General features: G+C 36.7%; 1 protein-coding gene across 1 annotated transcript in view; it reads right to left on the bottom strand.

The window, feature by feature from the left end:
• The window catches only part of Sytl2 (synaptotagmin like 2), a 103,660-nt gene that overhangs the window by 32,162 nt on the left and 59,287 nt on the right, over positions 1 to 12,211 (bottom strand). The window contains exons 5-7 of the mRNA XM_034636734.2: positions 6,330 to 6,411; positions 5,329 to 5,443; positions 2,747 to 3,550 (exon numbers count right to left, since the gene is read on the bottom strand). Of these exons, the coding sequence (XP_034492625.2) occupies positions 2,747 to 3,550; positions 5,329 to 5,443; positions 6,330 to 6,411 (1,001 nt within the window). The remainder of the gene's footprint in view (positions 1 to 2,746; positions 3,551 to 5,328; positions 5,444 to 6,329; positions 6,412 to 12,211) is intronic.

Raw genomic sequence — 12,211 nt, forward strand, 5'->3', positions numbered from 1 at the left:
AAATATTAATTTTCTCCTACTCTCAAATCTTTGTATAGAACTGGAAGTCCAGGAAGATACATCATGCTGATTTCATGACTTTACTTATTTCCTGGCACACTGTCATAAGCCCCAGAGGGCTCTTAAACCCAAGTTTAAGGATCACAGACTTACATAATTTCAGAAGCTAGAAAAACAGCTTTCAAGTAAGTCTAAACAAGAAATTCCCTCCAGAATTTCTGAATAATAAAGTGAGAATATTTGCATTCCTGAGCCTTACTCCTAATACACCAAACAAGAAACTCTGAAAATAGGGCCTGCTGTGTTAGTGATTGTTTTGCACAGTAGAGTTTAAGAATCCTGATCTCAACAGGCCTCTCCATTCTGCCCCATATTCTAGCATTTGTAAGTCAAAAGTTATTCCTGAGTCAAATAATTCAAAGTAAGGATTGACAGAGAATATGATCTCTACCTGCTTCCTAGTTATCAGCTAACCAATTGCTAGAAGGCTAGAGAAGGATATTTATGTTCTTTCTAAGCTATCAGGAAAGCAGAGTCCTTTCTGAGCCTTAATCAAAAGGCACATAGTACATTTGGATGAGGGAACTCAGGCATTTCGTTAAGACTCATTAGGCAATTTGTCAAGACTGTAGTCAAGGCTCAGATATTTAAGCATTTCTCCTCTTCCTTAAAACACTAAGCTATGCAATATGTGTGAATATTCCTAAAAATTATGTAAGCTGAAATTTTATGAAGTCAGCTACATTTCAAATGCATTAAAAGACATGTCAGATAATAGAATTCTGTCTTTAATTTTAATCATCAGTCCCTAGCTATATGTAAAAAGGACAGAGAGTTTGTACAATAGTTGGCATATAGTAGATATTGATTTCTTTTCTACATACCCATTGTATTATTATTTGTCATTAGGAAGTCCCTTTGGGAAAATCTTTAAGAATTCTATGTGTTTACAGACTATTTAAGGATGATGAAAAATATTTGTGATATTAGTGAAAAAAGAATTCTCAGCCATACAAACCCAAATTATACCTAAACATTTTTGGGAGGCTCCAATACTAGATGTTGGCAATAGTTAATGCTGGATGATGACATCACAGGTCAGGTGCTTTTTATAATTCTGTGTGCATTTCTTCTGAAATATTTTACAATGAAAGTTATTACTTTAAAATAAGAAAAGTTCATTTAAAAATCCAGTGCCAGGTAATGTTTTGCTTCCTTTAAGGAAATCTTTTGTTTTTTCCAGAGTGAAAATGAGTATGATATTGATAGTTTGAATTTCAGAACTAATTTCAAATCTTTATTATTCACACACTTAAGAGTTTACCTTTTTTCTTTTTTCTTGGTTCTAATTTTCTTTTTATATTCCAGTATTCACTAATATACATCTTTGTAGAAAGCCAAAAGGGAAAAAGGAGGGTATTAATGAGTAGCATAACTCGGTTTATAAGCACTCTTTGAGACCAGAAGGACTGTCAATCTATCTGGGTTTAGCTGATGACATTCTCCTCCCAAATTTAATAGTCAGTGGGATTTAAAAATCAAAGCATAAATAAGTAAATACAAAATTTTATGATAGTTTATGAGAAAGAAAATACAATTTCAAAAACATAAAAGGTTTACCAATTTTTTCTATCAGTTATAATAAAGGGAAATATTGCCAAAGAAAATGTTTTCACCCTTTGAATGATTTGTGTAAATATACAATTATTTCATAATGTTTGGTCAAATGTTAGTAATTTCCTTCAATATGAGTTGTCTTATTTCTTGGAGAAGGTCTTGCTACCAAAAAAAATTTGTGTGTGTGTGTGTGTAGATGATTTTAAATGTCCAAGAAGGAATGAAACCTGAACGTGTATGAAAATTGCTGGGCTCAGCAAAAGTGAGCCAGGGCTAACCTGATATTAATAAGAAAGAAGGAGAGCAACTGAGTTAGAAACTTGAATGTTGGATTATAACTATGCCTGACTACAAAAAAAAAAAAAATTACCACAGAGTTGGATGCATACTTATTGGATATGAGAGAGATAATACAGCATTATTTTTCCCACTGTTTTCTGTTTTTTAAAAAGTAACAATTACAAAGTAATCATGTAGTTATAAGAAAGTACTTTGGGGTACCCCCTGAGAGGATTCAGGTCTTCAAGAGAGGGCTGGTTAGCAGGAAAGCCGAGTTGCACCTTCCTTGTCTCTAATTTACACTGCCTAAGGAGAAAGGTCCTTCAGAGCTTTTAAAGTCAAAGAGCAAATGGCTGGAGATCACGGCTGGGTTTTTCACAGTTGGTATTCCCGACAAATTTCCCATCCTTTGAGGTTAAGAAAGTGAAGGTTCTCTTGTGATTATAGGAGAAACCAAACTTCAGTAAAATGATAATAAATTTACATTAGATAATGATATATTTACTCCGTGTAAAAATATTAGCAATTTTTAGTTCTCACTCTATATATACACCTAGATTTAACTCAAAACATTGTCATTTGTTTAAATAATTAACATGGCTAGGCTTTTTTTTTTTAGGGTTGAACATACTGGACTAGAAACTATGCTGTCCTGGTTCTTTTAGTAATACTGGTGATTGAGGAAAGCCTCCAGATCCATTTAGAGTTATATGCATTCCCCAGTGGCCTCAGTCTGAATTCGAGCTGAAATGTGTAGGAGGCAAAATTGATCTTTTACAGGGTTAGCTAACCTGACCATTCCAACCCTACTGGGTCAATTTTTATAAACTGGTGGTGACAACTCTCTTACCAGCAGGATTTGGGGACAATTCTGATTCAAGCCTTGTTAATTCTGACGCTTTAGCTTGGTGTTTATTGGTGGTGGGCAAGTTCTCAATGGTCTGTGGTCTTGCAGTTAGAACTTCCAAGGGTGAATGGAGCCCATTATTTGGAACAGAACCAGAAATCATTGGCTGATATGCTTCATTTTTTGATCCACTTGGGCTTGAGGCTGACTGATGAGGAAGAAAAGGCTTTCTGTACTGGGAGGGCTTCGGGTCATCCTGAAATTCTGAGTCTCCTGCATCTTCTGTTCCATTCTTTGACCTGTCAGATTCTAAAACACTAAATTCTCCCACTTCCCGGCCATGAATTAGCCCAGGACTCTGAGGAAGTTCATCTTTCACTGCAGAGAATCTCACATGTTTTAATGGCTCCAATGAGTTTGAGAAAGAGTCATCTTCTAAAGAATGCTCCTTCTCAGAAATTCTCTCATGGATGGTTAGGCCAGATGACACGATTTTGCTTTTGGGTTCAAAGTTGTAATTTAAACGAAGAGTTTCCGAGTCTGTACTACTGGAACTGGAGTTACGCTTGAGGATCCCTCTTGGAGCCCCTCTTGCACTTATAGAGTCTGACCTTTGTCTAGGAAAAGACTGTTTATCATCTTGTTTTAAACCATCTGATTTGTAGATAAATTTTCTGGCTTTGGGGACTGGAGCCTTGATTTGGGACCCATTCACAGGCCCGGCTAGCACAGTCTGCTTTGATTTCTCTAATTTTTGGCTTGAAATATCAGGGATAGATGACTTTTCTTTTGACTCTGACAATTCACCTGAAAATGAAAATATATTAGGTAATGTATTAAATGGAGAGCAGCTCTACAATTTAAAATACTCATAAACTTAGTCTATATTTAGCAAAGAATATTAAAATAGTAAAGACAGTACATATCCTAAGTGAAGACCTAATATGAAAAGCCTTTAAAAATTCATGCAGCAGAACACAGAGGATTTTTAGGGCAATTAAAGTACTCTGTGATCTGATGGTGGATACATATCATTATACATTTGTCCAAGCCCATAGGGTATACTACACAAACAGTGATCCTCAATGTGTAAACTATCAACTTTGGGTGAAAATAATGCCTCAAAGTAGTTTATCAGTTACAAAAAAACTACCATTGTGATGGGGAATGTTAATAACAGGAGAGATAGAGTATACATGGGTAATATGTGTACCTTCAGCTCAATACTGTTTTAAAACTGTTTTAAAACTCCTCTAAAAAGCAAAAGTCTATTTAAAAACTGATAAAGTTGGGCTGGGGATGTGGCTCAAGCGGTAGCCCGCTCGCCTGGCCTGCATGCAGCCCGGGTTCGATCCTCAGCACCACATCAAAGATGTTGTGTCCGCCAAGAACTGAAAAATAAATATTAAAAAATTCTCTCTCTCTTAAAAAAAAAAAAACCAAACTGATGAAGTTCATTGCATTGTAGATAGACTGCATATTTAAATTGCTGTGCTTTACATACTTTATGGTATTTTATATTTAATATAAAGTTTAAAAAAAAAGACAATTTCTCAAAGGAGCCTTACAGAAAAACATAGAAATCACTTTAAAAATTCTTGTTTTAAAATCAGAAAATGTAACTTGTATTTAAAAATAAAGAAAATCCTGGGGCTGGGGCTGGGGCTCAGTGGTAGAATGCCTGCCTAGCATGTGTGAGGTACTGGGTTTGATCCTGAGCACCACATAAAAAAATAAACAAACGTATTATGTCCATATACAACTAAAAAAAAATCTTTTATTAAAAAAAATCCTGACACCTAAAACAAAAAATATTTTGTCCAAAAGTTAAAAAACAAACAAGTAACAAGTTCCAGTGATTTTTTTTCCTACAAAATAGTTTATGTACTATAAAGTATACCTCATGGAAAAAATATACTAATATTAAAACAGGATAATTGACACCCCTAGTTCCACTGTTCATTTGTTAATTTTCTATCCCCTGACTAATCTTTAATTCCTATAGCTGCTTTTGAAGAGATTGAATTATCTGGTATTTCCTTTTAATGGTATATAAGAACAGCAAAATTCTGTAAAAGACAGGCTTCAATCAATTAACTCGCAAACTTGATCAAATGTTCCTGGGCACCTGGGCTGATAATTGCAGATTAAAAGATCATAACATTGCCAAGTGGCCTTTTATTATTATTATTATTCTAATTTGTTATATATGACACTGAAAAGCATTTCAATAAGGTAACCTCTTTAAATAGACAACTGTCAGCACATGGTAGGCATCAACAAATACTTTTAGGTTAAAGACTAAATGCTCTTTGTCAAATTTCCTGGTTCACTGATGAGGGAACCCCCCAAGGCATGGAGGTCACATAAGCAGCAGCAGCTCCACCACTGGAATGCAGAAACTTCCAGTTTCTAAAACTGCTTCCTCTCCCCCAGAGAGGAAACCAATAGGCATAGTGGAATAAGAAAACCATCAGTTCTTTTTACTTTCTCTGGGAAGTTATTTTAGTGAAAGGAACTCTGAGAATTTCCCTTAATTCAGATAGTAAAGATAAAAATATCTTGTCCATAAAAATAATATTTACCCTCTTTTGAAATCTGAAATAAACCAGCTCTTCCATTTTTTGACTGCTCATTTTGGGTTTGTGGTGATAAGTGATCTTCTGGCAACTTAGAGCTATTAAATGGATTCTTCCTTTGCTGGAAAAAAAATGTTGTTTATTAAACTTAGTTTAAATACCATAGCAGCAACTCAGTGTTAGCAAATGCTTATCATCTCTAATATTTGATAGTTTTATTCAGACAATTTTATTATCTGGCATTTTTGGGGGGCTGGGGGGAAGTTGATTATCTGGTTAGTGCAGAATTATCATACATACCAGACCAAAAATAAAGGATCAGAAATGGGCATTCAAATCAAAATACCACATTTTATAAGGTGAGAAAACATGGCCCTGGATATATCAAAGATTAGTCAAGGTTAAAGCAAACCTGGATCTGCAAACAGCTCAGATTCCCACCAGTGCTCTTTCTACCAAAAGGTAGGAAAAACAATGGCGATTAACCTTTCCTAAAGATTTAGAAGATGCTTTAGTTACCTTGAAGTGTTTCACTCATAGTTATGTTCAGTTCTAATGACAGAAAAGGTATTAGTAAATCGATATTTTCATAATTAATATAAAACTGAATAAATATCAATGTTTACTATCTACAGTTTCACAAATTGGCAATTTCCTCCCAGGATTAAAACTCTTACAGATTCAGGAAGCTATCATTAAAAATAAGGCCTGAAGTAGAACTAATAAGCCACATTCCATATGCCTAAAACAAACAGCATCAAATAGCTTCAGACTTTTTACTTGCTGGGACAAAAAAATCTGGGTCTTCTGCAAAAAAACATAGTATTCATCAACTTATCCACTGCAAGTAATTTCTTACAGTAAACAGTAAAAATTACATATATCTTGTACAAAAAGAAAAGTACTACAAAGTTGTCTTTATTTCATGGTACTTTGATAGAATTAAAAAAAAAAAAAAAAGGCATTCCCACCAAAATTGAGGTTTTTGGACACTGGGCTGAGTCTACCTTAGCTGGAGATCCAGTTGATTTCTTTGTGTTCTCCTGGGACATATCAATTACAGTAGAAGCTGGATTCACCACACTGGGACTGCAAAAGAATTAGTAATTCAGACAACAAATCCTCACCCTTTCAGGAAGCATACATCTTGCCTTTTGAGTCAAAAGCTATTAAGGTAGGATAGGAGAGGAAGTTTGTAAAATCAAACCACCAGGCAGGGAAAGGGACCTGGGACTGAGGCAAAGGTAATGGTGGCACATAAATGAAAGGAAAGCATGAGAGAAGACAAAAATATCCAGAAAACATGAAACTTTTATCACAGTATGCAGAAGTTTCACAAGTTAAATCTGTAGAAATGAACTCACTTATCTCAAAATTAGAAGCTAAGAGTTAGTCACAGGCTAGAAAATGAGCAATTGATTTCATTGCTAAAATAAAGCCCCAACATTTGTGGCTCGATTCCATAAGGCAAGGCCAGAATAGCAATGCACCAAAGAAAAGGATCCGATGAGACAAGCCACTCAGAAAAGGGACAGAAAAGAGAAAGTCAGAGAAGCTGTGCAGAAAAGCTGGTGGGTTTGGGCAACTTACTGGGCCCTTTCCACTCACTTATCCAAGCTGGCCAGGTGAGTGCTTATTCAAATACAAAGAAATAAAGAGAAATAGAGCATGGAGAAGATGGTGGGAGAGTTGATGCTTGGAGCTAGTGTGGAGAAATGAGGAGGATTCTCTAGACTAATTCCCATCCCAGAAATAGGGCAGCCCTGAGTGAGAGTAAGGCCAGAGAGAAGGAGGAAGGTGAGTTGAACAGGCTCCTTCCAGAGCACCACTCCCTCCACTCTGAGTAAGAAGGGAAAAAGAGGGTCAAAGAGACCCCTGAGGGGAAGAAAAACAACCTGTTCTGTCTGCTCCAGTGGCTTTGCCTTGGGCATAAGAGATGAAGTCATTATTGGCTGAAATCACTGTTAAACACCACCAGTTCTCTCAGTGACATCAATAGTAAAGAGCTTGGAAAATACCTAAGGAGTTGGCATTCCCCAGAATTGAAGGCCCAGGAGGGGAGCAATTTGTTGCAAGGCAATGGAAATGTACCCAAGATTACTGTCACTAAATTTGTGGGCTATATGTGCCTGCAGCCTCACTTCCTTTCCTTACCTCTAAATCAAGCACGATTTTTATACAGTTAGTTCCAGGAAAGGAAAAGACTGAATTTGTTTGTGCACACGCACGTGTGTGTATGTATGTATGTGTGTGCGTGTGTATACACGACGTTACTGGGAACAGAATCCATAACCTCCCACATACTAGGCAAGCACTGTATCACTGAATTACATGTCCCCCACTGCGCTCCATCCTTTTTATTTTTTACTTTGAAACAGGTCTTGCTACATTGTTGAATCTGGTCTTAAATTTAGAATTCTCCTGCTTCAGCCTTCAGAGTAAATGGGATTACAGAGTAAATGGGATTAGTGGTCTCAAATTTAGAATCCTCCTGCCTTAGCCTTCAGAGTAAATGGGATTACAGTCCCACTATCTCTGGGACTAGCTAAGGCTGAACTCTTAAGGAAGACATTCTTCCTTTCATCACCTTTCTAATTGTTTCAGAAAGGAATTATAACAGATGAAATAGACAAATATCAAATACAGCCTGATTGCATGGAGGAAAGTGGGGGAAAGAGATAAGAGGGGAATGGCAGGGAACAGAGGAGGAACTTAACAAAAGAACTAGAATTTGGACAAAAAGACACATTACAGGAGTCCTCTGTTGCTGTAATAGGAAGACACAAACTTGAGCTAAGTTATCTAGCAGGAAATGTGGAAAAAAATTAAAAACTGGTCATGGATAGAATTAGTGTTCATACATTTAAAATAGCCATAACTAAGAACTGAAAAACAATATCTCTTGAGTGTCATTTTAAGAAGTAAGTAATAAGAGGAACAACATCCTTATGGCAAATACTATACTCAGTTTCTCAGTGTTCTGTATGATTTACCTTGGTAAATAGTGATGTAGTGAGATGATCTGAGCCAAGTGCTAGTAGTTAGGGTTTTCATGGAACATACATTGTCCTTCTTTCCCCTTCTTGCTCCCCAAGCCCAGAAGATAAGTAGAACCTCTACATTCTTTTTCCTCTGCTCATTGGAAATCTGGTTCCTGCACTTTCAGGTCCTAGCCTCAACTGCCCAGACTGTACATCATATTGATCCTCCTTCCTGGAGGTGAATCCAGTCTCTTTCCTACTGAATTCTAGCCACCTCTGCATTTCATGTCTACTATGCCTCCTCATTCTGTATGTACATATCTTATCATTTATAGTAAACCGGGAAATCACTCAAGAGAAACTTGACCATCTTTATGTCTTGCACAGTCCCTAGGACATGACTGGTGAAGGCGGCAGCAGACATATGGCCAGGGTTTTTTGTTTTGTTTTGTTTTGTTTTTTTTTAATCTGTGTTTTGTTTTTGTTTTTGTTTTTGCCAAAAATGAAGCAGATTATTTAGGTGCTAAACAAAATGTCTTTGTTCATGCTATTTGGTGGGGTGGGGGGAAAGGAAGAAACAAAGCAGTCAGAACACATGGACAGACACCACAATGCCAGAAACACACAGTATTCATGGGGTTACCTTGTGGTTAGGATGGGGGGTGGGAAATGGGATGGGGGTAGGAAACTTGGTTAGTTACAGGTCACAGTCAGTTTAGATGAAAAAATTAAACCTAGAGTCTTTTGCCTCAGACTCTATCCAAAAACACAGCTACTTCCTAGTAGCTTTGCTTCCCTCAAGGAATACTACAATGTTTTGTTTGCCTGTCCTTTATTAAGCAATGATCATTGCAGTAACCATCTTATTCTCAATTGATTCTTGCAACATTTATGTGGCATGTGTCATTCTCCCCACTTGTTAGAAAACTCTGGCTTGAAGAGGTTACATAACCTACTTAAAGTCACAAAATTAGTTTGTGCAAGAGCTGGGGATTTGAGTTCAGGTGTCTGATTCCAGAGGCAAAAATAGCAGTGGTAGGCTTTTCTAGCTCTGATTTCCTGCATTATTACAGCAGTGGTTTGTGGCAAAAAAGACTGAAGTCAAGTGCCAGGGGTGCTTTCTTCCAGTGATTCACACATCTGTTCTTCTTTGTCACCTGTACTGGCAACTCCCTTATTTTTGTCAACTGTATTCACTTCATATGTGGTCTCTGAAAGCTCCACTCCCCTAATCTATTCAGTATACCACCACTAAGCTGGAATGGTCCAAAACACAACCTAGAGTACTGGCTTCTGCTCACTACCTTACCCTGGATCCCCAAAGCCTGTGAAATAAAGTTGGAACTACTCAGCAAGGCACTAGAGAAAAACCATCATCTATCCCCAATATACATTCTCACTCCTCCTCTCTGTTGACCATTCATATTTTTTAAAAAAGTCCACTTACATCTTATCCTAGAACCTCACCTGACTTCTATTTCCACTCAATCAGTCCCCCTCTGCCAAAAACAATCCCTGTCATCTTCAAATCCAGTCTCAGTCTCACTGCCTGGATCATCCCAGCTGATTATGAGTCTCCCTTATCCCAGTTATTACAGCATATTTTATTGGTATTTCATATTAGAAACATGTTCCATGCCTGATGCTATTTGTTTTCATGTGGTCAGATCTTTATATATGAATGCATGATTTTTCCTAAGAGAATGCAGTTTCTTTATAGATAAATACTATGTCTTTCTTAGAATTCCTCCCAGAGGGTGGTAGACTGTGTCTAGAATATAAAAGACACCCAATATACTCCATATGATAAGATTTTTAAACTGTGAACAAACTTAATTCTATACCCATGCTCTGTAACTTTCTCCTTTCAGGCATTATTCAAAAAGGGCTTGCAATAAGTAGTACTTAGACAAAATTAGTTTTACTTCATTAAGAAGATTATTAAAATATTAGATGATGATAATATTTATAGAACCAGAAATCAATTCTGCAAGTTTTTTTTTTCTTCCACATGTTTTTGTCTTGATCTTTCCCTTTGGATGGTAAGTTCCCTGGGGGCTCATGCTGTGTCTCATCCCCAGCACCCAGCACTGTGTTCACACTCAATGAAGCTTGAACGAATAAACAAATCAAGAAATGATGAGTAAGGCTCAGGGATGAGTGAGGGAAGCAAATTAGAAAATATGTTATGCTATGCCCTTTCGGTCAGTATTATTTTTTGGTAAAATATTATTTGTGGACACACATAGTCTTCTAGTGCTACCACAGTTTATGCTACAGAATTATTGAGCACAATTATTCCCATCAGTGTATAAGGCATTTAAAACATTTTTAATTGATGCATTATCATCATACCTAATAATAGGAATCCTTATGCCATATTTGTACATGCACATAATAACATAATATAATTTGATCAATCTTTTTTTCCCAGTATCTTTCTTTTGAAACTTCTCCCTCTTCCTGATCCATTTATATATGAGGCATTTTGATTTCTCAGTGAAATTATTTCTACCACAATTTGAGTAAATACAAAATCCGTTAGGATTAAATATTCTCTAATGAGCTTGATATATGTGATTCTATAGGCCTGACCTCCTAGAAATGCAATCTTCATATTATTATATTTGCTATCAGTACTAAAGAAAACTATCAGATGCATTGTCCTGTAGATTGGCTCAATCTCTACCCTACCACTGAGAGTAGGCTAGGTACCTTATACTGATATTATTACTGAGAGTAAGGCAAGGAGCTTCTCCTGCTGGAAGAGAGAAATGGACATATACAAACAAAAACCTTCCAGGAAAAAGCATTAGTGGGGACAACTACATCATTTCAGAGCTAAAGATCTGATTTTAATTGATTGGTTCCCATTCAACAAAGCTGAAGAGAGAGATTGGGCAGAAGCATCACACCAGCACAGGCAATGAAGCTCAGACCAGCACTTTGGTTCAATACACTGACTTACAAAATTTTGTTTTAATTTGACAAAAACAGTGTTAGATGCAGATGCGTAGTTTTGCTTATAAGAAAACTCCTCATTTTATCACTATTTCATAGATAAGTGCTCAGAAGTAAACCTAACAACTCCATGGAATGAAAATAGTGAAGTATTTATTCTGAACTCACTTTGGAAACATTGTCTGGAGATGCTTTTGACTAACATATATTCTGAACCTCTGCAGCAGCCAAGCCCCCGCCCCCCAACCTCTATGCCTTCTAGTTCTCCATCTTGAATGCTTTTCTTTCAGAGTCCTACAAATTTGAGAAGACTTTCAAATCCTCCTTCTTCTTATAATCATCAGTGCTCATGGTGATACTTCTGAAGTGAGAGATTCTTAGTAAAGCAAAGCCATGCAATCCAGATGCTTTAATTCTGTTCTTACTTCATAATTTTGTTTCCTTTCCCTTCTCTTTTCTCTACTTCCTCTATGGGATCCAAACCACTTCATTTGGTCATTCCTTTATTCACTCATTTGTTTCTTCATGACCCCTCACTCACCATTTAATCATTATCACCATTAACTCATTATCTCATCAAATATTCATTAATTTACTCACTTACCCAAGTCTCTCCCTATCCTTCATTCAACTCATTTTACAAAATATGTATTGGGCACTATTCAAAGTGCTAGGATTAGGGTGGTGAACAAAACAAGTAAAATACACAGGGAATGAAAAGTCCTTTTCCTAATGGACCTGCGAGAGGGAATAACACCCACACATGAAAATCAACATAATTTCATGCAGTGCTAAGTACAATGAAGTCCAATAAGAGAGAATAAGGGCATTCTTTTGTTTTTACTGAGAACCTACCATGTGCCAGACACACACGAAGTTAGATGATTAGGACACAGTAGTGAGAAGAATTCAGGCCTTCAACTCGGAGAGAGCAAAGCAGTGATACT

Source organism: Marmota flaviventris, chromosome 9 (genome assembly GCF_047511675.1).
Source record: "Marmota flaviventris isolate mMarFla1 chromosome 9, mMarFla1.hap1, whole genome shotgun sequence".
Classification (NCBI taxonomy): domain Eukaryota; kingdom Metazoa; phylum Chordata; class Mammalia; order Rodentia; family Sciuridae; genus Marmota; species Marmota flaviventris.